Raw genomic sequence first — 27,618 nt, 5'->3', positions numbered from 1 at the left:
ATACATGGCCATCCTACACATGGTCATCCTACTCATGGTCATCCTACACATGGTCATCCTACACATGGCCATCCTACACAGGGTCATCCTACGCATGGTCATCCTACTCATGGTCATCCTACACATGGTCATCCTACACAGGCTCATCCTACGCATGGTCATCCTATACATGGTCATCCTACGCATGGTCATCCTACACATGGTCATCCTACACAGGGTCATCCTACACATGGTTCTCTTACACAGGGTCGTCCTACACATGGTCATCCTACACATGGTCATCCTACACATGGTTGTCTTTCACAGGGTCATCCTACACAGGGTCATCCTACACATGGTCATCCTACACATGGTCATCCGACACAGGGTCATCCTACACAGGGTCATCCTACACATGGTCATTCCTACACAGGGTCATCCTACACAGGGTCATCCTACACATGGTCATCCTACACATGGTCATCCTACACAGGGTAAATCCTACACAGGGTCATCCTACACAGGGTCATCCTACACAGGGTCATCCTATACATTTTCATCCTACACATTGTCATCCTACACAGGGTCATCCTACACATGGTCATCCTACGCATGGTCATCCTACGCAGGGTCATCCTACGCAGGGTCATCCTACACATGGTCATCCTACACAGGGTCATCCTACGCATGATCATCCTACGCATGGTCATCCTACGCAGGGTCATCCTACACATGGTTGTCTTTCACAGGGTCATCCTACACAGGGTCATCCTACACAGGGTCATCCTACACATGGTCATTCCTACAAAGGGGCATCCTACACAGGGTCATCCTACACATGGTCATCCTACACATGGTCATCCTATACATTTTCATCCTACACATTGTCATCCTACACAGGGTCATCCTACATAGGGTCATCCTACATAGGGTCATCCTACACAGGGGCATCCTACACAGGGTCATCCTACACAGGGTCATCCTACACCTGGTGATCCTGCACAGGGTCATCCTACACAGGGTCATCCTACACAGGGTCATCCTACGCATGGTCATCCTACACAGGGTCATCCTACACAGGGTCATCCTACACATGGTGATCCTACACAGGGTCATCCTACGCAGGGTCATCCTACACATGGTTGTCTTTCACAGGGTCATCCTACACAGGGTCATCCTACACATGGTCATTCATACACAGGGTCATCCTACACAGGGTCATCCTACACATGGTCATCCTACACATGGTCATCCTACACAGGGTAAATCCTACACAGGGTCATCCTACACAGGGTCATCCTATACATTTTCATCCTACACATTGTCATCCTACACAGGGTCATCCTACATAGGGTCATCCTACATAGGGTCATCCTACACAGGGGCATCCTACACAGGGTCATCCTACACAGGGTCATCCTACACAGGGTCATCCTACACAGGGTCATCCTACACATGGTCATCCTACGCATGGTCATCCTACGCAGGGTCATCCTACGCAGGGTCATGCTACACATGGTCATCCTACACAGGGTCATCCTACGCATGATCATCCTACGCATGGTCATCCTACGCAGGGTCATCCTACACATGGTTGTCTTTCACAGGGTCATCCTACACAGGGTCATCCTACACAGGGTCATCCTACACATGGTCATTCCTACAAAGGGGCATCCTACACAGGGTCATCCTACACATGGTCATCCTACACATGGTCATCCTATACATTTTCATCCTACACATTGTCATCCTACACAGGGTCATCCTACATAGGGTCATCCTACATAGGGTCATCCTACACAGGGGCATCCTACACAGGGTCATCCTACACAGGGTCATCCTACACCTGGTGATCCTGCACAGGGTCATCCTACACAGGGTCATCCTACACAGGGTCATCCTACGCATGGTCATCCTACACAGGGTCATCCTACACAGGGTCATCCTACACATGGTGATCCTACACAGGGTCATCCTACGCAGGGTCATCCTACACATGGTTGTCTTTCACAGGGTCATCCTACACAGGGTCATCCTACACATGGTCATTCATACACAGGGTCATCCTACACAGGGTCATCCTACACATGGTCATCCTACACATGGTCATCCTACACAGGGTAAATCCTACACAGGGTCATCCTACACAGGGTCATCCTACACAGGGTCATCCTATACATTTTCATCCTACACATTGTCATCCTACACAGGGTCATCCTACATAGGGTCATCCTACATAGGGTCATCCTACACAGGGGCATCCTACACAGGGTCATCCTACACAGGGTCATCCTACACCTGGTGATCCTACACAGGGTCATCCTACACAGGGTCATCCTACACAGGGTCATCCTACGCATGGTCATCCTACACAGGGTCATCCTACACAGGGTCATCCTACACATGGTGATCCTACACAGGGTCATCCTACACAGGGTCATCCTACGCATGATCATCCTACGCATGGTCATCCTACACAGGGTCATCCTACGCATGGTCATCCTACACAGGGCCAATCTGCTTGTTTCCCTCCTTGGAGAGTCAGTTGATGAGATCTTGTACTGTTGTGAAATGGTCATGATTCCTGAAGAATCTAATGCTGTCCATTAGATTAGTACTCAAAAATAACAACCACTCCAATTACTCTTTGTCTTGCATTGTCACACATCCATGTCTCGTGTTCACCAATGTGAGAAAGCTGGAAATCTAGGTTAATTTACTCCTCTCCTGCCAAATTATAATTTTCATATTTAAATATTTTACATGGATACAGCTGTTGGTGCAATGTTGCCAAGCAATCACCATTTGACCATTTGAACATGGAATGCAACAGATCCTCCCTCAGGTTTAGGCATGCTGCCACATCCCAGGCTGGAAGAAGAGGTGCCAATGTACTCCCTCAACAACTTTTCTTGCCAATTATTTCTTACCGGAATCATTAAGGTTTCTGTAAGAAAAGCTTCAAAGCTCCAGTTGTAATCTTTTCACTTTTTATCATAACGCCTAATTTTCTCTCTCACGCTATCTCTCTTTCCCTTCTCTCTTTCTCTCTCACTCTCTCTCTCTCTCCCTTCTCTCTTTCTCTCTTGGTTCCTCCCTTTCTCTCGCTCTCTTTCTCTCCGGTTCTCTTTCTTTCTTTCTTTCTTTCTTTCTTTCTTTCTTTCTTTCTTTCTTTCTTTCTTTCTTTCTTTCTTTCTTTCTTTCTCCATCCGTGTTTCTCTTTCTCTCTCCCTCTCTGTCTCTCGCTTTCTCGCTCTCTCCCCTCCACACTCTCACCCCCCCCCCCTCTTTCTCTCTGTCTTTCTTTTGTCTCTTTTGTCTCTCTAGCCAGAGAATCTGTTGTATTACAGTATGGACGAGGACTCTAAGATCATGATCAGTGACTTCGGCCTGTCTAAGATCGAGGATACAGGCAGTGTCATGTCTACAGCCTGTGGGACTCCAGGATACGTTGGTAAGAGATCTGTGCGTGCATGAGTGTGTGTGTGTCCATGTGTTTGTGGGTGTGTGCATGCGTGATCTCTCTCACTACCCCCTCTCTTTCTCTCCCTGATCTATTCACAACCTCCTCCTCACATGCCATTTATGTTGGAGTGCTATTGTATCAACTGTTAGTCCTTCAAAAGCTCTCTCTGTCTTTCTCTCGTGTGTGTGTGTGTGTGTGTGTGTGTGTGTGTGTGTGTGTGTGTGTGTGTGTGTGTGTGTGTGTGTGTGTGTGTGTGTGTGTGTGTGTGTGTGTGATGTAACCCACTAGAGCTCTGATTGAGAGGGTAAAACAAGAACTTCAATGTCGCAATCAGTCCCTCCGTCTTTCTCAATCACACTCTCCCTCTCTGTCTTTCTCCCTCTCAGCCACTCTGTTTTTCACCAAATCTCTCTCCATCTCTGTCTTTCTGACTTCCTCTCTCCTCCTCTGACTTCGCGGTTTCATGTTGTTGGCAGCTCCTGAGGTGTTGGCTCAGAAACCGTACAGCAAAGCAGTAGACTGCTGGTCCATCGGAGTCATCTCTTATATTCTGTAAGTTATCTGCTTAGTCCTCTAACACAAATACAGTGTCTCATACTCTGTGTACTGACTGGTGCTTGTGCATTTCAACATCTGTTATAGAACACTCGCTCGAGCAGCTCGTACCAAAAGTTGTACAATTCTTAAATGGTTCTGTCCGTGTCCTTCAATGATCTTCACACCCCCACGTTATTTGGTATGGTCGTATTGGTATGGTCGATCTGTGGCTAGGACTCTTGGCACTTAATAGCGCTACAGTGATATTACATCCTTTCAACCTAATTTAAATTGGAGATTTTATTAACTGCGTTCGATGTATGGAGAAAAAAGTGTTCCCTCATGTCATATGAACTCTTTCAGGTTGTGTGGCTACCCTCCGTTTTACGACGAGAACGATGCTAAGCTGTTTGAGCAGATACTGAAGGCAGAGTATGAGTTTGACTCTCCTTACTGGGATGACATCTCCGATTCAGGTATCTTGAATACACTTTTGACTTTTTTTTGATAATAGAAAAAAAGTCAGAGGATCACACACAAAAAACAATCAAATCATGAATCCTTTTTCAATGATCTGCACTCGTTTCAAAGACAGATTGCATTGGACTGTGAATGAATACCATGTCTTCTTTGTGTGGATTTGTAAGCCATTGATTGTACTGTACCATACACAAGTATGTGGACATCCCTTCAAATGAATGGTATTGGCTATTTCAGCCACACCCATGGCTGACAGGTGTATAAAGCACACAGCCATGCAATCTCCATAAACAAACATTGGCAGTAGAATGGCCCATACTGAAGAGCTCAGTGACTTTCAACGTGATGACGTCATAGGATGCCACCTTTCCAACAAGTCAGCTTGTCAAATTTCTGCCCTGCTAGAGCTGCCCCGGTCGACTGTACTGTAAGTGTTGCTATTGTGAAGTGGAAACGTCTAGGAGCAACAACGCGAAGTGGTTGGCCACACAAGCTCACATAATGGGACTGCCAAGTGCTGAAGTGTTTAGCACGTAAAAATCATCTGTCCTTGGTTGCAACACTCACTACCGAGTTCCAAACTGCCTCTAGAAGCAACATCAGCATAATAACTGTGAAGGATGTTAGCAAAGATGGGGCCAACTCCATATTAATGCCAATGACTTGGAATGAGATGTTTGACGAGCAGGTGTCCACATACTTTTGGTCCTGTAGTGTATCTGGAGATAGTTTAAATTGGTAAGGAATCAACAATGTGAATGTTCAGTAATGATTTGAAACTGTTTTGATTAATTCCAGCTAAAGACTTTATCTGTCACCTGATGGAGAAAGACTTCATGAAGAGATATACCACTGATCAAGCACTTCAACACCCCTGGTACTACAAGCTTTCCCCAACCCCAACCCTAGCTTCATTTCCACATCCTAGGTCAACCATAACCCTGACCATGACCGCAACCCCAACCCTAGCTTCATTTCCACATCCTAGGTCAACCATAACCCTGACCGCAACCCCAACCCTAGCTTCATGTCCACATCCTGGTTCAACCCTGAACCTGACTGCAACCCCAACCCTAGCTTCATGTCCACATCCTGGTTCAACCCTGAACCTGACCGCAACCCCAACCCTAGCTTCATGTCCACATCCTGGTTCAACCCTGACCCTGACCGCAACCCCAACCCTAGCTTCATTTCCACATCCTAGGTCAACCCTGACCCTGACCGCAACCCCAACCCTAGCTTCATGTCCACATCCTGGTTCAACCCTGACCCTGACCGCAACCCCAACCCTAGCTGCATTTCCACATCCTAGGTCAACCATAACCCTGACCGCAACCCCAACCCTAGCTTCATGTCCACATCCTGGTTCAACCCTGAACCTGACCGCAACCCCAACCCTAGCTTCATGTCCACATCCTGGTTCAACCCTGACCCTGATCGCAACCCCAACCCTAGCTTCATGTCCACATCCTGGTTCAACCCTGAACCTGACCGCAACCCCAACCCTAGCTTCATGTCCACATCCTGGTTCAACCCTGACCCTGACCGCAACCCCAACCCTAGCTTCATTTCCACATCCTAGGTCAACCATAACCCTGACCGCAACCCCAACCCTAGCTTCATGTCCACATCCTGGTTCAACCCTGACCCTGACCGCAACCCCAACCCTAGCTGCATTTCCACATCCTGGTTCAACCCTGAACCTGACCGCAACCCCAACCATAGCTTCATGTCCACATCCTGGTTCAACCCTGAACCTGACCGCAACCCGAACCCTAGCTTCATGTCCACATCCTGGTTCAACCCTGACCCTGACTGCAACCCCAACCATAGCTTCATGTCCACATCCTGGTTCAACCCTGACCTCAACCCCAACCCTAGCTTCATGTCCACATCCTGGTTCAACCCTGACCTTGACCGCAACCCCAACCCTAGCTTCATGCCCACATCCTGGTTCAACCCTGACTCCAACCCTAAATCTAACTTAATTTCCACATTCCGGTACACCATAACCTCAGCTTAGGTTGAGGTTTATCTGAACATCTTGGTTCATATGCAGAAACATACAGGTAACTGCCAAAATAAAGGAAACGCCAACATAAAGTGTCTTAATAGGGGGTTGGGCCACCACGAGCCGCCAGACCAGTTCAATGCGTCTTGACATGGGTTCTACAAGTGTCTGGAACTCTACGAGGATGCGACACTATTCTTCCACGAGAAATTTCATCATTTGGTGTTTTGTTGATGGGATGTTAATTCCTTAATTAACTCAGTAACCACATCTGTGTGGAAGCACCTGCTTTCAATATGCTTTGTATCCCTCATTTATTTAGATGTTTCCTTTATTTTGGCAGTTACCTTTTACATAAAAGGCAATGATGTACAAAAATAAGAAAATAAAACACAAGCAAAATATATGATCAGCCTAATAACTCTATGAATAGTACATCATCAATAAGTGATAAGTCATAAACAACAAAATGGCATACCACCAAATCAATAAATATGCATATCAATGTCTTTAGTGATATAGCAATACATTTGCATAGTTTGAGAGCTCTTGGCAAGAAAGAACTCTGGTTGTTGCAAAAGAGTAATGCCTCCTCAGATCATACTGCCTCTGTGTACAAGAAATTTGTGCAGTGGACTCAGTGGTGGAAAAAGTACCCAATTCTCATACTTGAGTAAAAGTAAAGATACCTTAATAGAAAATGACTCAAGTAAAAGTGAAAGTCACGCAATAAAATATTACTTGAGTAAAAGTATTTGGTTTTAAATATACTAAAGTATCAAAAGTAAATGTAAGTGCAAGAATATACTTAAGTATCAAAAGTAAAATTAAAAGTATAAACCATTTCAAATTGCTTATATAGAGCAAACCAGACGGAACCATTTTTAAATGTTTTTATTTACGGACAGCCAGGTGCACACTCCAACACTCAGACATAATTTCCAAACAAAGCATTTGTGTTCAGTGAGTCCGCCAGATTAGAGGCAGTAGGGATGACCAGGGATGTTCTCTTGATATGTTCGTAAATTGGACGATTTTCCTGTCCTGTTAAGTAAATAGTACATTATTTTAAGTAAAAGTAAAAGTTGTAAAAATATCAATAGTAAAGTACAGATACCCCATAAAACTATGTATGTAGTACTTTAAAGTATTTATACTTTACTTTAACGTATAAGTTCTTAGCACCACTGAGTGGACTAATGTGGTCATGCAGGAGTGTTTTGAAGGTCTTGACTTTGAAGGTCTTGGCTTCATCCTGTCTGAATGGGAGTGAGTTGTAGGGCTTCATCCCATCTGCATGGGAGTTAGGGCCTCATCCCGTTTGAATGGGAGGGAGCTGTAGGGCTTCATCCCATCTGAATGGGAGTGAGTTGTAGGGCTTCATCCCGTCTGCTCTCCTGAGATGGGAGTGAGTTGTAGGGCTTCATCCCGTCTGCATGGGGGTGAGTTGTAGGGCTTCATCCCATCTGCATGGGGGTGAGTTGTAGGGCTTCATCCCGTCTGAATGGGAGTCAGTTGTAGGACTTCATCCCGTCTGAATGGGAGTGAGTTGTAGGGCTTCATCCCGTCTGAATGGGAGTCAGTTGTAGGGCTTCATCCCATCTGAATGGGAGTGAGTTGTAGGGCTTCATCCTGTCTGAATGGGAGTCAGTTGTAGGGCTTCATCCCGTCTGCATGGGAGTGAGTTGTAGGGTTTCATCCCGTCTGAATGGGAGTGAGTTGTAGGGCCTCATCCCGTCTGAATGGGAGTGAGTTGTAGGACCACATCCCGTCTGAATGGGAGTGAGTTGTAGGGAGTTCCAATAATGCGACAGCGTCGTCTCTGAATGCGTTCTAAGACCTTAGAGAGACACTTCAACCGCCAAGCCCTTCAATGCATTCTGGCGTAAGGTTCAGGCTGGTTTAACCAGGCTACGATGCCTACGTCCCACATCCTAAACTTCAGACAGCTTACCCCTGTTCTCATCTCTCTCTTTTCTGATTTGCAGGATCTGTGGAGACACAGCTCTTGATAAAAACATCCATGAGTCTGTCAGTGCTCAGATCAAGAAGAACTTTGCTAAAAGTAAATGGAAGGTCAGTGGCTCAAAATCACAGCTTTGATAACTCTCATGTTCTTACTCTTTTTATTAATTTATCTCTCTCTGTCCTCTCTCTAATTTATATGGTTCCTCAGTTTTTTATGGTGGTTGGATAAATCACTGTGCATTTCTCATCTTCAGCTCTCTCTCTCTCTCTCTCTCTCTCTCTCTCTCTCTCTATCTCTCTCTTTCTCTTTCTCTCTCTCTCTCTCTCTCTCTCTCTCTCAATTTCAGTTCCATTTAAGGGCTTTATTGGCATTGGGAAACACATGTTAACATTGCCAATGCAAGTGAAGTAGATAATAAACAAAAGTGAAATAAACAATAAAAATGAACAGTAAACATTACACTCACAGACGTTCCAAAAGAATAAAGACATTTCAAATGTCTCTTCCTCTCTCTCTCTCTCTCTCTCTCTCTCTCTCTCTCTCTCTCTCTCTCTCTCTCTCAATCCCTTCCCATTGTCTCTCTCTCAACTCCCTCCCCCTCTCTCCCATCCCCCTTCCTCTTCTCTTCCACCCCACTTTCTTCTCTCTATTTCCCTTCTCTCTCCCCTTTCTTTTGCTCTATCCTTTTCTTTGTTTCCCCCTATCCCATCGCCCCCCTCTCCCTCCCCCTTTCCCCCCATATAGCAAGCATTCAACGCCACAGCGGTGGTGAGACACATGCGGAGACTGCAGCTGGGTACCAGCCTAGAGGGCCCCAGCCAGATCACCCCCACCAGCCCCTGTCACGCCCAAGCACTACTGCTGCAGGAGGAGGACGAGGAGGAGGAGGAGGAGGAAGAGGGACCAGGGGTAGAGGAGGAGAGCTGTAAGTGAGACAAACACTGAGCCTGTCCCCCTCAGACTCTCATGCTTTCTATCTATTCTATCGATTTGAATCTTTTCTTCCGTGCCCAGAAACCTGCTCCTTTTACTCTCTGTTCCAAACGCACTAGACGACCAGGTCTTATAGCCTTTAGCCGTACCCTTATCCTACTCCTCCTCTGTTCTTCTGGTGATGTAGTGTTTAATCCAGCTCCACACCCATTCCCCAGGTGCTCTCATTTGTTGACTTCTGTAACTGTAAAAGCCTTGGTTTCATGCATGTTAACATTAGAAGCCTCCTCCCTATGTTTGTTTTATTCACTGCTTTAGCACACTCTGACAACTCGGATGTCCTAGCCGTGTCTGAATCCTGGCTTAGGAAGGCCACCAAAAATCCAGAAATGTCCATCCGACAAGATAGAACTGCCAAAGGGGACAAGTTGCAATCTACTGCAGAGATAGCCTGCAGAGTTCTGTCTTACTTTCCAGGTCTATACCCAAACAGTTTGAGCTTCTACTTTTAAAAATCCACCTTTCCAGAAACAAGTCTCTCACCTTTGCTGCTTGTTATAGACCCCCCTCAGCCCACAGCTGTGCCCTGGACACCATATGTGAATTGATTGCCCCCATCTATTTTCAGAGCTCGTACTGTTAGGTGACCTAAACTGGGACATGCTTAACACCCCAGCCGTGCTACAATCTAAATCTCACACAAATCATCAATGAATCTACCAGGTACAACCCCAAATCCATAAACACGGGCACCCTCATAGATATCATCCTGACCAACCTGCCCTCTAAATACACCTCTGTTGTCTTCAACCAGGATCTCAGCGATCACTGCCTCATTGCCTGCTTCCGTAATGGGTCTGCAGTCAAACGACCACCCCTCATCACTGTCAAACGTTCCCTAAAACACTTCAGCGAGCAGGCCTTTCTAATTGACCTGGCCGGGGTATCCTGGAAGGATATTGACCTCATTCCGTCAGTAGAGGATGCCTGGTTATTCTTTAAAAGTGCTTTCCTCACCATTTTAAATAAGCATGTCCCATTCAAAAAAAATGAACCAGAAACTGATATAGCCCTTGGTTCACTCCAGACCTGACTGCCCTTGAACAGCACAAAAACATCCTGTGGCGTACTGCATATGCATCGAATAGCCCCCGCGATATGCAACTTTTCAGGGAAGTTAGGAACCAATATACACAGGCTGTTAGGAAAGCAAAGACTAGCTTTTTCAAACAGAAATTTGCATCCTGTAGCTCCAAAAAGTTATGGGACCCTTTAAAGTCCATGGAGAATAAGAGCACCTCCTCCCAGCTGCCCACTGCACTGAGACTAGGAAACACTGTCACCACCGATAAATCCACGATTATTGAGAATTTTAATAAGCATTTTTCTATGGCTGGCCATGCTTTCCACCTGGCTACCACTACCCCGGTCAACAGCCCCGCACCCCCCACAGAAACTTGCCAAAGTGTCCCCCATTTCTCCTTCAGCCAAATCCCAGATAGCTGATGTTCTGAAAGAGTTGCATAATCTGGACCCCTACAAATCAGCTGGGCTAGACAATCTGGACCCTCTATTTCTAAAATTATCCACCGCAATTGTTGCAACCCCTATTACTAGCCTGTTCAACCTCTCTTTCGTATAGTCTTATATTACAGTAAAATATTGGAAAGCTGTCGCGGTCATCCCCCTCTTCCAAGGTGGAGACACTCTAGACCCAAACTGTTACAGACCTATATCTATCCTACCCTGCCTTTCTAAGCCAAGTTAACAAACAGATCAACGACCATTTCGAAACCCAACGTACCTTCTCCGCTATACAATCTGGTTTCCGAGCTGGTCATGGGTGCACCTCAGCCACGCTCAAGGTCCTAAACGATATCGTAACCGCCATCGATAAAAGACAATACTGTGCAGCCAAATTCATCAACCTGGCCAAAGCTTTCGACTGTCAATCACCACATTCTTATCGGCAGACTCAACAGCCTTGGTTTCTCAAATGACTGCCTCGCCTGGTTCACCAACTACTTCTCTGACAGAGTTCAGTGTGTCAAATCAGAGGGCCTGTTGTCCCGTTTTCTGGTAGTTTCTATGGGGTGCCACAGGGTTCAATTCTCGGGCCGACTCTTTTCTCTGTATACATCAATGATGTCGCTCTTGCTGCTGGTGATCCACCTCTATGCAGACGACACCATTCTATATACTTCTTGCCCGTCTTTGGACATTGTGTTAAATATCCTCCAAAAGAGCTTCAATGCCATACAACTCTCCTTCCGTGGCCTCCGAACTTCTCTTAAATGCAAGTAAAACTAAATGCAGGCTCTTCAACCAATCGCTGCCCGCACCTGCCCACCAGTCCAGCATCACTTCTCTGGACGATTCTGACTTAGAATATGTGGACAACTACAAATACCTAGGTGTCTGGTTAGACTGTAAACTCTCCTTCCAGACTCACATTAAGCCTTTGCTAGGTAAAGCCCCGCCTTATCTCAGCTCACTGGTCACAATAGCAGCACCCACCAGTAGCACGCGCTCCAGCAGGTTTATTTCACTGGTCACCCCCAAAGCCAATTCCTCTTTTGGCCGCCTTGCCTTCCAGTTCTCTACTGCCAATGACTGGGACGAATTTCAAATATCACTGAAGCTGGAGACTCATTTCTCCCTCACTAACTTTAAGCATCAGCTGCCAGAGCAGCTCACAGATCATTGCACCTGTACATAGCCCATCTGTAAATAGCCCATCCAACTACCTCATCCCCATATTGTTATTTATTATTTTGCTCCTTTGCACCCCAGTATCTCTACTTGCACATTCATCTTCTGCAAATCTATCACTCCGGTGTTTAATTGCTAAATTGTAATTACTTCGCCACTACGGCCTATTTATTGCCTTACCTCCCTAATTTTACCTCATTTGCACACACTGTATATAGGTTAGACTGTTTTAGACTGTTTTGCTGTATCTTTGCCAGGTCGCAGGTGTAAATGAGAACTTGTTCTCAACTAGTCTACCTGGTTAAATAAAGGTGAAATTAAAAATGTTAAAAATAAAAATCTCACATAGCCACCAGTGGAGCCTCTGAGCAAGTACATTGTTGTGTACAGTACTCTATTGGTACTCTAGTAGTATAGTACTCTAGTCACAGGAGGCTGCTGAGGGAAGAAGGGCTCATAATAATGACTGGCGCAGAGCAACTGGAATGGCATCAAACACCTGGAAACTATGTGTTTAATGTATTTGATACCATTCCACTGATTCCACTCCCAGTCATTACCACAGGCCCATCCTCCCCAATGAAGGTGCCACCAACCTCCTGTGACTTTAGTACAGCACTGTGGAGTACTGTCCCTGTCATCAAGCTCTCCTCTCCTCTCCTCTCCAGTGTCGCAGCGGCGCGGGAGTGCAGAAGGCAGTGCCGACCGGGACAGTCTGAGGAGTTGCACCTACTGCTGCAGGCCAGCAAGTCGCGTCTGAGTAGCCACAGACCCCGCCCCTCTGTCGCCATGGGGATACGTATGTTTCTATGGAGCCACCCAGAGCCGGCCCAGTCTGGCCATGAATGCAGAGTGATGTTATGACAGGCTGTGTCCACTAGAGGGACACAACCAGCCAGGCATAGTTTCCAGGCACAATACCAGTTCATCATCAACATTCAAACCACTACTACTTTCTTCTTTCCATTGTAATGTTTATTTTTCTTCTTCGATTGTTCCATTTGGATCATAAATCATCCGTATCTTACCTGTGTTTGTTTGAGTTTTGATGCTTCCATCCCCATCAGAAACACTTCAGAGTTTATGAGTGAGTTGACTGCAGGACTCTGGATTGACTCTGTATTCTGGTTCAGACTGGGGTCGTAAAAAGCGCTTCTGGTTCGAGGCATCTGCATGCTTCGGTTGGATGATAAAATGTGAAATGTGTGGATATAAAAGGGAGAAAAAAAATCTTATGGCAGTTCTGTTACCAGAGGTTCACACTGAGATCCCTATGACAACAAACGGACTGTATAGCCTATCAGATTAATCCTATAACCCTCTCAGCCAATGAGCATGTCCATAGTAACCACACCCACTTAACATGTGAGTTGGGGCACATGGTTTGATGTTGAGACCATTTCAGTTAGGAGTAGTTTGCAAATAAACTCTTGATAAGGAATCGAGTCAGTTGTATGCATTGGCAACTCTATCCGCAAAGGTCCCTAAATGTTATGATCATTTAAACGTGCCGCCGATTTTACACCCCTATCCTTTGTGGTGGGAGGGATCTCAGTGTGTGTGTTCACTGTCTGCTCTGTACTGTGCACCTCTCTTTTGTGGAAGAAGTATCGGTCTACCGTCTGCATGACCTGGTTATAATATGTTTACATGAATGATGATCAACATATAAATATTTAAAAAAACACACGTGTATGATTATTATTACTACTCTGTTGTCCTGATCAAAAAAATCAATAAAGTAATTCTGAATAATGTAATTCTGAATAATGTAATTCTGAATAAAGTAATTCTGAATAATGTAATTCTGAATAAAGTAATTCTGAATAATGTAATTCTGAATAATGTAATTCTGAATAATGTAATTCTGAAAACGATATAATGTGAAGTGAGAATCACCAGTCAGATGTTCTGTTGTTGACAACGTATGTACGTTGCAGCACAGTCTGAACTGTAACTTTACCTTAACCTCTGCATTGTCCATATGATGGTCATATCTCTACCCCAGTGGCACACTGGCACCATTTCCCTGGTAACCATGTTGATTTAGTTTAAATTACAACTCTAGGATGTTCTATAAGTCTTCTATAACTCTAGGATGTTCTATAAGTCGTCGTGGGAGTCTATTTATTTGTTTTGTCCACTTAAGGTTTTGTAGTTTGTCTCAACATACTGAATGATCCCTGACCCCTCCCTTGCCCTGGTACTGTGTAACAGTTTTGATTGTAACATAAAACATGTTGAGTGAACACGACAGACTTCAGTTAAAATACTATTTGAAATATTTCAAATACTTTGGAGCGTTTGCTTAGGAGTGGAATGAGAAACCAGTTCTCTAACTGCAATGACAAGACAGAATGCAGTCGGATTAAAAATCTCAAAGTACAGTGTTACTTGATATGATTACGGTTTCAACACATCAGTAAGGCTGACAATGGAAAGCCAACTGGGGAAGCCTATTGTAATCTGTTTTGTTCATGCCAAACGGCTGTTCAGATTGGATACCAAATCCTTATTGTTTAGTTGAATCAGAGGTACTGCTAGGCAAAACCTTATAGTTGGACCTGGTTTAGGGCAATGGTGACCTGTGTTTGGTCCTTAGCAGTGACTTCATGAGGTTATAATTGGTCGAAAGATGTTGGCCAGTCATAGAAGGCAATCATTCTGGCTTTATAAGTGACCGACTGACTGCAGAGTGGAAAATATGCAAACCATGTGTGAAGGGCTTCATGTTATATGTTTGGTGTAGTTGCTGTTGATGACTTTGTTAACCTAATAACCTGAGTTCATTTGTTTGGTATAGACCTTCTGTTGAACTTTTCCTTGGTTTTGTTTCCCCTTGGTTCCGATTTGTAAAAAAAAAAAACGGATTTATTTGACTCATGACAAACATTTAAATGCATAAAGAAACACGTGTATATTATATATATAAGTATATATATATATATATATATATATATATATATATATATATATATATATATTCTATATCCTTTTTTGTAAAAGCTGTTTTGAGCTACTAATGTATGGATGCAATGCATCATGGGTTATTGATCAACATGTATGAAAGGAGATAATGATTTGTACCATCGGAGGAGATATGATCGCAGGAAATGAAATTAAACTTCCTTGTCTATGCATTGTGTGTACTGTCATTTTACTGTAATTTGTAAAAAAAAAAATTAAAAAAAATTCAGTCAGGGTCACGTTCATTAGGCACCAAACAGAATAAAAGAAATAGGTAGGGACTACACTTTTTTTTTTTTTTTACTTGAACGGTGAGGGTTATGGTATGTTATAATAATACCATCGGTAATACAGTACATGCATCCTATTCTGCCATCTGATGGGGCAGTATATACTGTACCTGAGTCTGGATAATAGAGGACGTATGGTACAGCAGACATGGGATGCTGTCTTACGCTTGTGTCCAGATAAAATACAAAATGCACTTTATTCATGTTTAATGTCCTTTTATTTATGACAAAGTACACATTTCCAAGGACACTGTCATCCGAAGTGTTAAACATTATTATTCACTGTTGTCACTAGGTGAATGATGTATGTTCTGTTGATTTGCATAGAGAATGTGTACGTGAGAGGATCAGGGAAGGACAGGACGGAACCATTATTTAAGAAATAACAACTGGTCTTAGACCAGTTGCAAAACTGCTAATAATATAAAATGACTCTGAACATTTACGACAGGTAAAAAAATACTGTAAACTTATTAACAAACAAATAGGAAATGTAATATTATTTTAGAAATACATCTACTGATACAGTATATCAACATATTCCACGAATACAATCACAATGTGAACACTTTATAGGCATGAAATTAAAAACGTTACGTTCACTCATTGTATGTAACTCAGTAAGATCCCTGGTTAAAGGGGTGCTCTCCCTCTCTCTGTGTCAGTGGTTGGCATGAGAGACAAATTACTAATCTAACGTCAAGTCTCTCAGAGGATGGGAGGGGCCAGCCATGTCCCAGATCTCTTTGTGCTGTATAGCCAGATCCTATGGTCGTTGCCATGGAAGATAATATTGGAGTTGGCAAGACAACAAACAGACCTGGGACCAGGCTAGCAGGGAGTCGATCCCTAATTGGAACAAATAAAGATGTTCTTCAAAAGGCCAATTGGACAAGGGGTCCTACCTTCATGCAGTAGGCTCTTCCGGAGAAGACGTGTGGCCGATGACATGTTCAGGTACCAATCTGCACCATGTGTGCATCCATCTGTACTCCCATGCAGCTAGCTAATAGCTAATGCCCTAACTTGGTCCTAGATCTGCTTGTACTGTACAGCCAACTCCTATGATGTTTTTCCATTTCAATAACCGTAGGAGTTGGCAAGACAGCACAAACAGATCTGGGTCTAAGCTACTAATGGATCACTGTTGTCCTGAACTATCTGGCTGAACTATGCCAAGCACACTATCCCACCAACTGTCAACCCAATCGAATAGCTCAATGTCAGTCTTCCATCACCTCCATGTAATCATTTATCCACACCATCCTATCCTTACCTCATGTAGATGCTAAAACAACCCCAACGCCACTCTAACCATACGTTACGCATCTTCCTGTCAGTCTTTTTAAACTACCTTCTCTCCCAGATCCAGTATGGTGGTGCGTCTCAGGCTCTCTTTAACTCTGATGAACTCTGGGGAACTCTGCAGGCCCTCCTGCTGTGCCTTTAGCTCCCTCTCCAGCTGCAGGGAACAGATGGACACTGACAGTCATTGAATACAGAAGTAGATAGGACTGCATACCATGTATATGTACAAGTTTCAACCCCACAGGACACAGTATGTAAAGTTCGCAGGAACTGAATAAGTCATGTCTGCTTTGACTCCATCTTACATTTTAATAATGAGCATCGTATGTAAATGAGCTAGTAATGCATGAGTGAAGCTGTGCACAGTGCGAAACATGTCAACTTTGACAAGTCAGACAGACGCAAAAGCAAGGGGCTGGATTCAAGCCGTAATTGCCAAAGTACTGCCGACATGCACAGCGTTTACCGCAAAGGCAGTCTCCACCACGTTGACATGACGCATACACACCTCCTCCAGCCTCTGGTGCCTCTTGAGCAGTTCCTGTTGGAGAGGAGACCTGTTCTTCTTCTCCTGCTCTGCCTCTCTCCTCTGTTTCATCCCCTGTTCCCAGTTCCTCTGTTCCAGAACACGCTGGAGCTCCGGCTTCACCTCCAGACAGGGACCTCTGACAGAGAACAAATAGGACTGTTGAAGCGTGTTTGCAGCTATGTGCAGCGCGCGCGCTTGGGCTACCCTGTACAAGCCCTACCTCTTGTGTGTCATCCTTAACTCCCTGTGGAGCTCCTGGTGGCTCTTGGAGACTCTGACCAGGTTGAGGCGCTTCTTGGGCTGGATGATAAGGTCTCTGCCCTCCTCCTCCTGACTCTCTGGCTGAGGTGGTGATCCACCCGACTTCCCCTGCTCTTGGTCCTCTGCACGTTGACCCTGCTCTCCATCCTGTTCCGACAGCAGGCCAGTGTGGGCTGAGGCTGGGAGACAGAGACAAAGACAACTTGAACGTTTTGCCTGAGCTCACATCCTCGTTTTAAAAACATGTCCGTAAGCCTCGTATTAGACAGGAGCAGAAATGATGACAGAGGTTACATCACTTAGTAACATTACACATTACACAACTAAAATCATGTCCCTTTTCCGCTGGCCAGACACACTCCAGTTGCATCATAGCAGCAGAATCAGCTAAACAGGTCATTTTGTTCTGTTTATAGCACCACAGCTGTTTGTTATGGGAGAGAGGTCCCTTATGGTGTGTTCAGCTTATGTTCTATTCCTTGGCATGGACAACAGTGATCCATTAGTAGCTTAGACCCAGATCTGTTTGTGCTGTCTTGCCAACTCCTACGGTTATTGAAATGGGAAACATCATAGGAGTTGGCTGTACAGTACAAGCCGATCTAGGACCAAGTTAGGGCATTAGCTATGTCCATATCAGAACTACATAGAACAACAGGTGTCCTATTGTGCACATGTTGTGGTTATACATTTCACTATCAAACTCCAAGGACCATATTTACAAAGTGTTTGCATAAATACAAAGTTTGCCTCCGTGATTTTCCAGAGGGATGGAAACATGATCATCAACACTCATCAACCCAATATTGAATCATTCATTTATGTATAAATGAATGATGTACTCACAAACCCAACACATGATGCCCTTTTTACACCAATCATCAATCAGTTCCTATGAATAGCTACTCTTTCTGCAGTTGTTTCTCTCACTGTGAAATTATCTATAGGTCCCTTACCTGACTTGACCAGTCCCTCTCTCTGCCTCCCTGGTGTTCTGTTTGGGATGACACTGCTAGTTTCCATCTCTTCTATGGAGCCCAGAGCCCGGCTAGTGATAAGTAAGCTAGCAAAGCTATCACTGGCACTATGAATCCAGAGGTCTGGCCAGAGCTGGGCTGGTCTGAGAGCCTACCTCCATAGCCACTCCCTGCTCCACTACCCTAACACCTCTGTCTCCATTCCACCTCAGCCCCACCTCCAGCCCTGGCCACACCTCTAGCCGCCAGTCAGTCACATGACTGCTCAGGTTGTCCTGTAGCCTCGCTACTGCCCCCTCTCTCTCCATACATCATCTCCTCTTCCCTCCTCCTCTCCTCTCTTCTTCCTCCTCTCCTCTCTCCCTCTAACATTTCTCCCTCTCCCTCCCCTCCCCTTCGCTTTGTGACTTTGATCCCTCCACTCTCTCTCCCCACTGTCCCTCTATCTCCTCTCTCCCTCCTCTACCCTCTCTCCCTCTCCCTCCTCTACCCTCTCTCCCTCCCCTCCTCTACCCTCTCTCCCTCCCCTCCCCTTCGCTTTGTGACTTTGATCCCTCCACTCTCTCTCTCTATCTCCCCTCTCCCTCCTCTCCGCTCCATGCCTCGCCCTCTAGGTTGGATTACCCAGGGCTCGAGCTCCGCCCTGTTTAAATCTCCTCACTGGAAGCCAACTGCCGGACCTATTTACATAATTACACCCATCACAATATGGTTAGAGATTTACAGTATCACAAAGCACCTCCACGCGCCTCGTGGTAGATAGACACTACAGGCTGGTGACCCGGACACAGATTACGTCTAGTCCCGGACTAGTAAGGACTTTCAATGGAGATTCTCCATTGAGCCTGCTTTTTCTGTCCAGGACTAGATTTAACCTGTGTCTGGGACAACTGCCCTACATCTTCATTGTCCAATGACAATACAGGTAGATGTTAAGTGATGTATTCTTATTCTATTCTAATCGGATAACAGATTGTTCTCACCTGTTCCCTTCAGAGGTGTTCTACTTCTTGTGGGAGAGATTTGGAGGTGGTGTTCACTCTGTCAACAGATAAAACACAATCAACCACATGAGAAACTGTCAGAGGAACTGTCAGACCAAAGAATACAGCAGAATGTTTCACAGTAATGTCGTTCCCAGCTGCTCGCTCTCTCTCTCTCTCTCCTCTCTCTCACCTCTCTCTCTCTCACTCTCTCTCACTTCTCTCTCTCTTACCATGTTTTTCACAAACATTTTGAATGGTCTAATATCGAGGATATCTTTCATAAGGTGATCACATCCTACTCATTTTGAATGTCCCAATGGACAATCAGCTCAACAATGGTCCTTTGTTGTTTGTGTTAGACCAGACGTGAAGGGGCAGCTACAGACCCAGATGACCAGTGAACCGAGAGGAGAGGCCCTTGTGATGTGAAGGGGCAGCTACAGACCCAGATGACCAGTGAACCGAGAGGAGAGGCCCTTGTGGAGGCCTGCCATCTACCTCATTACTGACAAAACCACAAACAACAGGCCTTAGTTACTGGCAATAACGTTCAATACAATTATTTTTTTCAATACAATATGAAGCCTTGTTTAGAGGAGCAATATACAATCAGTGGCCAGTTTTTTAGGGCAAATCCATCTAGTACTGGGTCAGAACCCCATTTGCCTCCAGAACAGCCTGAATTCTTCAGGGCATGGAAGCATTACTCAATTGGTATCAAGGGACCTAATGTGTGCCAGGAAAACATTCCCCACACCCTTACTCCACCGCCACCAGCCTGTACCATTAACACCAGGCAGGATGTGGCCATGGACTCATGCTGCTTACACCAAATCCCGACTCGGACATCAGCATGACGCAACATGAATCGGGATTCGTCGGACCAGGCGTTGTTTGGTGATACCGTGCCCATTGGAGCCACTTCTTCTTGATTTTAGCTGATAGGAGTGGAACCCGGTGTGGTCGTCTGCTGCAATAGCCCATCTGTGATAAGGACGACAAGGACTTGTGTTCCGAGATGCCCTTCTGCACAGCGCTGTTGTACTGAACTGTTACTTTACTGTTTGTGTCCCGCCTGTCAGCTTGCACAATTCTTGCCGTTCTCCTTCGACCTCTCATCAACAAACTGTTTTCGCTCACAGGACTGCAGCTGACTGGATGTTTTTTGTTTGTCACACCATTCTTGATAAACCTTAGACACTGTCGTGTGTGAAAAGCCCAGAAGGCCGGCCGTTTCTAAGATAATGGAACCGTCGTGCCTGGCACCGATGATCATATCATGCTCAAAGTCGCTTCAGTCACTTGTTTTGCCCATTCTAATGTTCAAATCGAACAGTAACTGAATGCCTTGATGCCCGTCTGCCTGCCTTATATAGCAAGCCACGGCCACGTGACTGTCTGTAGGAGCAAACCATTTTCGTGAACTGGCCACTGAGTGTATCTGAGATTAAATCTGGACATACTGCTGCAACAGATTAAAAGCAAGTCCAACTTTGTTTTAAATGAATGCTAAACAGAATCTGGTGGTTCATTGCATTCGTCTACATGTACATATGTTGCCTGAGGTGGAGGTCAGCCAGACAGCATCTCTTATGGCCTGAGTTTGGCGCAGCATAACAATAGTTCAAAGAAAGGAAATCTGCATTTCAAACGATGATAATGCCTCACCACCACTGATGTGGTCAACAGTGGAGAGACGGACCTTGAGAAATGTAACCACTCTAAAAACATCATGGACAGAGCTATGGATACAAGGACTGACCATCCATGATATCAACATTATAGTTTTGACTATGGGCTCTACTCAGTCTGTATCGCTGAAGTGTTACAGATTGTGTGCTGGAAACGCAAAGGTAATTTCAGATTGAGCCGAAATATGCAGTGTTCACTGTAAATGCAGTCTCCGCTGATGCGGGAACAGTGCCTTTCAATTTCAATCACACCACACTGTCACGCTCAATTTCCGCGATACGGATTGAATAAAGACATTTTTTGAGGCTGTACAGTAGTTGTTTACATTTACAGGACATTGTTTACAAACAAAGAAGTAAAACAAGCTCATATTTTGAGTTCTGATGGGGTACGACATTTGAACGTAAGCTCACGAGGCATCTATAAGTTACAGTGGGGCAAAAAAGTATTTAGTCAGCCACCAATTGTGCAAGTTCTCCCACTTAAAAAGATGAGAGAGGCCTGTAATTTTCATCATAGGTACACTTCAACTATGACAGACAAAATGAGAAAAAAATTCAGAAAATCACATTGTAGGATTTTTAATGAATTTATTTGCAAATTATGGTGGAAAATAAGTATTTGGTCACCTACAAATAAGCAAGATTTCTGGCTCTCACAGACCTGTAACTAATTCTTTAAGAGGCTCCTCTGTCCTCCACTCGTTACCTGTATTAATGGCACCTGTTTGAACTTGTTATCAGTATAAAAGACACCTGTCCACAACCTCAAACAGTCACACTCCAAACTCCCCTATGGCCAAAGACCTGTCAAAGTACACCAGAAACAAAATTGTAGACCTGCACCAGGCTGGGAAGACTGAATCTGCAATAGGTAAGCAGCTTGGTTTGAAGACATCAACTGTGGGAGCAATTATTAGGAAATGGAAGACATACAAGACCACTGATAATTTCCCTCGATCTAGGGCTCCACGCAAGATCTCACCCCGTGGGGTCAAAATGATCACAAGAACGGTGAGCAAAAATCCCAGAACCACACGGGGGGACCTAGTGAATGACCTGCAGAGAGCTGGGACCAAAGTAACAAAGCCTACCATCAGTAACACACTACGCCGCCAGGGACTCAAATCCTGCAGTGCCAGACGTGGCCCCCTGCTTAAGCCAGTACATGCCCAGGCCTGTCTGAAGTTTGCTAGAGAGCATTTGGATAATTCAGAAGAAGATTGGGAGAACGTCATATGGTCAGATGAAACCAAAATATAACTTTTTGGTAAAAACTCAACTCGTCGTGTTTGGAGGACAAAGAATGCTGAATTGCATCCAAAGAACACCATACCTACTGTGAAGCATGGGGGTGGAAACATCATGCTTTGGGGCTGTTTTTCTGCAAAGGGACCAGGACGACTGATCCGTGTAAAGGAAAGAATGAATGGGGCCATGTATCGTGAGATTTTGAGTGAAAACCTCCTTCCATCAGCAAGGGCATTGAAGATGAAACGTGGCTGGGTCTTTCAGCATGAAACACACCGCCCGGGCAATGAAGGAGTGGCTTCGTAAGAAGCATTTCAAGGTCCCGGAGTGGCCTTGCCAGTCTCCAGATCTCAACCCCATAGAAAATCTTTGGAGAGAGTTGAAAGTCTGTGTTGCCCAGCAACAGCCCCAAAACATCACTGCTCTAGAGGAGATCTGCATGGAGGAATGGGCCAAAATACCAGCAACAGTGTGTGAAAATCTTGTGAAAACTTACAGAAAACGATTGACCTCTGTCATTGCCAACAAAGGGTATATACAGTGCCTTGCGAAAGTATTCTGCCCCCTTGAACTTTGCGACCCTTTGCCACATTTCAGGCTTCAAACATAAAGATATAAAAGTGTATTTTTTTGTGAAGAATCAACAACAAGTGGGACACAATCATGAAGTGGAACGACATTTATTGTATATTTCAAACATTTTTAACAAATCAAAAACTGAAAAATTGGTCGTGCAAAATTATTCAGCCCCTTTACTTTCAGTGCAGCAAACTCTCTCCAGAAGTTCAGTGAGGATCTCTGAATGATCCAATGTTGACCTAAATGACTAATGATGATAAATACAATCCACCTGTGTGTAATCAAGTCTCCGTATAAATGCACCTGCACTGTGATAGTCTCAGAGGTCCGTTAAAAGCGCAGAGAGCATCATGAAGAACAAGGAACACACCAGGCAGGTCCGAGATACTGTTGTGAAGAAGTTTAAAGCCAGATTTGGATACAAAAAGATTTCCCAAGCTTTAAACATCCCAAGGAGCACTGTGCAAGCGATAATATTGAAATGGAAGGAGTATCAGACCACTGCAAATCTACCAAGACCTGGCCGTCCCTCTAAACTTTCAGCTCATACAAGGAGAAGACTGATCAGAGATGCAGCCAAGAGGCCCATGATCACTCTGGATGAACTGCAGAGATCTACAGCTGAGGTGGGAGACTATGTCCATAGGACAACAATCAGTCGTATATTGCACAAATCTGGCCTTTATGGAAGAGTGGCAAGAAGAAAGCCATTTCTTAAAGATATCCATAAAAAGTGTTGTTTAAAGTTTGCCACAAGCCACCTGGGAGACACCAAACATGTGGAAGAAGGTGCTCTGGTCAGATGAAACCAAAAGTGAACCTTTTGGCAACAATGCAAAACGTTATGTTTGGCGTAAAAGCAACACAGCTGAACACACCATCCCCACTGTCAAACATGGTGGTGGCAGCATCATGGTTTGGGCCTGCTTTTCTTCAGCAGGGACAGGGAAGATGGTTAAAATTGATGGGAAGATGGATGGAGCCAAATACAGGACCATTCTGGAAGAAAACCTGATGGAGTCTGCAGAGATTTGTCTTCCAACAAGACAATGATCCAAAACATAAAGCAAAATCTACAATGGAATGGTTCAATAATAAACATATCCAGGTGTTAGAATGGCCAAGTCAAAGTCCAGACCTGAATCCAATCGAGAATCTGTGGAAAGAACTGAAAACTGCTGTTCACAAATGCTCTCCATCCAACCTCACTGAGCTCGAGCTGTTTTGCAAGGAGGAATGGGAAAAAATGTCAGTCTCTCGATGTGCAAAACTGATAGAGACATACCCCAAGCGACTTACAGCTGTAATCGCAGCAAAAGGTGGCGCTACAAAGTATTAACTTAAGGGGGCTGAATAATTTTGCACGCCCAATTTTTCAGTTTTTGATTTGTTAAAAAGTTTGAAATATCCATTAAATGTTGTTCCACTTCATGATTGTGTCCCACTTGTTGTTGATTCTTCACAAAAAAATAGTTTTATATCTTTATGTTTGAAGCCTGAAATGTGGCAAAAGGTCGCAAAGTTCAAGGGGGCCGAATACTTTCGCAAGGCACTGTAACAAATTATTGAGATAAACTTTTGTTATTGACCAAATACTTATTTTCCACCATAATTTGCAAATAAATTCATAACATATCCTACAATGTGATTTTCTGGATTTTTTTTCTCATTTTGTCTGTCATAGTTGAAGTGTTCCTGTGATGAAAATTACAGGCCTCTCTCATCTTTTTAAGTGGGAGAACTTGCACAATTGGTGGCTAACTAAATACTTTTTTGCCCCACTGTATACTCAATGTTTTTTTAATGGGTATAATATAATATAATTAATTGAAAAGTAAAAAAAAAAATGTATGTCGCAACAGCAGATAGGTTTTCATGAAATATTGAAGGGGCTGGCTAACTTTATACACAGCGACTCAGTCTACCTATTGGCAGTGGTGTCCTGGTATTTTAAGCGACTTTGTCATTTTGTCCTGATCCACCACTACAAATGACTAAATTGAAATGGTATTGACCGCCCAACCCGGATACTAACATGATCAGCTATTGACTAAGGGAGTGAATTTGATTCATTATAAGAGGTTACATGGAGAAAATCGGCCCTCTGAAATGAAAACGGATGGCCCTCCCTTCAGCAAAATATATTTTACCTAAACCCGCCCTGAGCACTTAAAGAAAAAAAAAGAAGTGACGATCCTCTATACCCACAATAATAATTCAAACAAAACATCCTTACCATTTACCCTCATTTCCGGGACAGACTCGAGCCTTAGATATGCCATTTTAGAAATGGTTCTTCATCCTTAAAGCATTACATGGCAACGCAGGAATTGTAATAGCACACAGGGCAGTGGGCCAGGTTGAGGCTTCACAGACCACCGTAGACAATGGTAGGGGTGGAAAGATCTCCTTTATAGTAAAAGCATTGCATGAATCTATCATCGTATTTGCAGGTCCGAGAAATAAAGTATTTTATAAACATTTAATGCAATTTTACGTAATTTTACATATTAGCTGAATATTTTATAATTCCACACAAATTACCTAAATTACAGGCAAAAATTAGATAGAGAGATATGATAAAATTAACACATACGCCTATTTCCCAATGCCAAATCAAAATTGCCACAGAAACTGTCCCTGTTTGCAAATTGTTAAATCTGAGACATCAGTAGGAATCTGAGCATGGTACTTTAAAAAGTTAGGCCTACCTTTCCAACCCAGACAGTAGGCCTACCGATGCAGAAAAATGTAAGCTTCAACTGCCAGATGAAGAAAAATGTAAGCTTCAACTGCCAGATGCAGAAAAATGTAAGCTTCAACTGCCAGATGCAGAAAAATGTAAGCTTCAACTGCCAGATGCAGAAAAATGTAAGCTTCAACTGCCAGATGCAGAAAAATGTAAGCTTCAACTGCCAGATGCAGAAAAATGTAAGCTTCAACTGCCAGATGCAGAAAAATGTAAGCTTCAACTGCCAGATGCAGAAAAATTTAAGCTTCAACTGCCAGATGCAGAAAAATGTAAGCTTCAACTGCCAGATGCAGAAAAATGTAAGCTTCAACTGCCGGCTACTCTTGGCTTAACCCAATGAGAGAAGGTCAAGAAGTGTTTCCCTAGAAGCTGTCTGTGTTTAAACATCTTCTACTGTACATAAAGTGAATAGCGTAATCAATTGATGGTGACAGAATTAGATATAGAAGGTTGTAGCTCAGCCTCTGAATGTCAAAGAAAGGAAACAACGATATCCCCATATGCATCGGAGTGACATCTTACGTGGGTATTTTACAGCTTGGTTCTAGCATAAAGCATCACGGACCAAAGCGCTGTTATAGATCACTTTATATTATCAGATCTGTTTTATTTTCTTAAAAATCTTAAGCTAACAAGGGATAGGCCTGTGCTTTTTGCCATTTTCTGAAATTGAAAAAGCATGACCCTCACCGATTTTCCTCCATGTACCCATTCTGTCCATTTGGATCCATCCCTAACAGGAGAAGAGTCTATAATCTTGTTGAGCTGTAGTATTGTAAGAGTTCAGTGAAGGTATGTCATCTAAATGAATACCAGGAGAATGTAGTCTATAATCTTGTTGAGGTTTAGCGATAGCATCACTGTTCAAAGGGAATTGACCCAAACCCTGCTAATGAATACGAGGAGAGTACGTGTGTGTACATCTGGTTGAGCTGTAGTAATGGCATCTCCGTTGGTTCAATGCTCTTTAGATAATGAGGTGGTATTGCCACTGATTGGCTAATCTCTGGGAGAAGATGTTGTGCGTAGACCATTTCTGTGACACAACAGCAGGACCTTCGCTCTGGGGTAAACATGCTGCTCTTACAGGGTCTAGTCTACGTGTTGTTTCACACAGACACACAATTATTTTGGGTTACATACAAAGCTTGAAGGTCCAGACAAAACGTACTGTCACTCTTTCAATCCAGCGTCGCGTCAAATCAGAAGTGATAAAATGAGGAAGGAAACATAATAGTTACTTACTTTCTTTCCGTGGGTGACTCCCATGGCCTCAGGATGAGCTGAGATCCTCGGCAAGAGTAGGTGAGTCTGTACAGCTCCTGAAGTTTCACTTGTTCTGAAGTTTCACTCGAGCTGGTCTCTAGTGAAGGAGAGGAGAGCGGGGCGGAATGGACTCCCCCAGGACCAAGGACAAGTTGACAACCCTACCGTCATCTAATGCGTGACACCAGTCTCAGAGAGGGCGCATTAAATCTAGGGAATTCACCAGCCGTTCATCACACCAAGCCCGTCAACAAATGAGAGAAACATAGAGGTCTGCCTCTTTAGGAGTGGGGGGGGGAGGAAGAGAGCCTAGAGAAAGAGAGAGGGGTGAGAAAGGGGGGTAGGTGGGGAGAAGCTTGAGAAGGAAAGAGAAGGGAGCAGTTGATATTTTGGTTGAGAGGGTAAGAGATTGCAAGGAAAGGAGATAACTGAGGAGAGCGAGAGAAGAGTGAGGGTCAGGGTTTGTGAGAAAGAGAGAGAGAGAGAGAGAAATAGAGACAAAGGGAGGTAGAGATTAGATAATTAAGAAGAATAACATCAAAGAAGAAAAAACAACTCCTGACCACCTGTTCATGGGTAACCGGTGGTCCCCACTCGCCACTCTCCAAAGCTTAAGGGGGGTCCAGGGCAGATTAGGCTAATTGAGGTTGACGGAGCAGCCGGTTTGCATACGG

At 44.3% G+C, this 27,618-nt stretch overlaps 2 protein-coding genes across 3 annotated transcripts in view; one reads left to right on the top strand and one right to left on the bottom strand.

The window, feature by feature from the left end:
• The window catches only part of camk1a (calcium/calmodulin dependent protein kinase Ia), a 64,675-nt gene extending 49,451 nt beyond the window's left edge, over positions 1–15,224 (top strand). Inside the window, exons 6-12 of one of the 2 annotated variants that reach the window (XM_036950122.2) lie at positions 3,307–3,433; positions 3,922–3,997; positions 4,346–4,458; positions 5,261–5,339; positions 8,462–8,549; positions 9,187–9,367; positions 12,756–15,224. In XM_036950122.2, coding sequence (XP_036806017.1) covers positions 3,307–3,433; positions 3,922–3,997; positions 4,346–4,458; positions 5,261–5,339; positions 8,462–8,549; positions 9,187–9,367; positions 12,756–12,847 — 756 coding nt within the window. In that variant the 3' untranslated portion in view covers positions 12,848–15,224. The remainder of the gene's footprint in view (positions 1–3,306; positions 3,434–3,921; positions 3,998–4,345; positions 4,459–5,260; positions 5,340–8,461; positions 8,550–9,186; positions 9,368–12,755) is intronic. The other variant, XR_016487920.1, reaches the window with a different exon arrangement.
• Positions 15,225–15,539: 315 nt separating this feature from the next.
• Positions 15,540–27,233, bottom strand: LOC110494083 (actin-associated protein FAM107A). Its single transcript, XM_021568792.3, has 5 exons — positions 26,924–27,233; positions 19,403–19,460; positions 17,402–17,621; positions 17,161–17,317; positions 15,540–16,806 (listed from the first exon to the last, which is right to left on the bottom strand). The coding sequence occupies exons 1-5, from the start codon at positions 26,945–26,947 to the stop codon at positions 16,690–16,692; spliced, it is 576 nt and encodes a 191-aa protein (XP_021424467.2). The 5' UTR covers positions 26,948–27,233; the 3' UTR covers positions 15,540–16,689.
• Positions 27,234–27,618: the final 385 nt, after the last annotated feature.

Source organism: Oncorhynchus mykiss, chromosome 17, assembly GCF_057628025.1.
Source record: "Oncorhynchus mykiss isolate SJ-2025 chromosome 17, ASM5762802v1, whole genome shotgun sequence".
Classification (NCBI taxonomy): Eukaryota; Metazoa; Chordata; class Actinopteri; order Salmoniformes; family Salmonidae; genus Oncorhynchus; species Oncorhynchus mykiss.
Note: the sequence above shows the minus strand (reverse complement) of the source record. Positions and strands in the feature narration are given on the sequence as shown.

What these genes read in the sequence shown, in the direction of transcription:
- LOC110494083 (XM_021568792.3), bottom strand. Translation starts at nt 26,947, where the DNA reads ATGGGAGTCACCCACGGAAAGAAA. An exon ending in AACACCTCTGAAGGGAACAG is followed by an intron (nt 17,622 to 19,402) that starts GTGAGAACAATC and finishes TCTGTCTCCCAG; the next exon opens with CCTCAGCCCACACTGGCCTG. An exon ending in GGCACCAGAGGCTGGAGGAG is followed by an intron (nt 16,807 to 17,160) that starts GTGTGTATGCGT and finishes TGTTCCCTGCAG; the next exon opens with CTGGAGAGGGAGCTAAAGGC.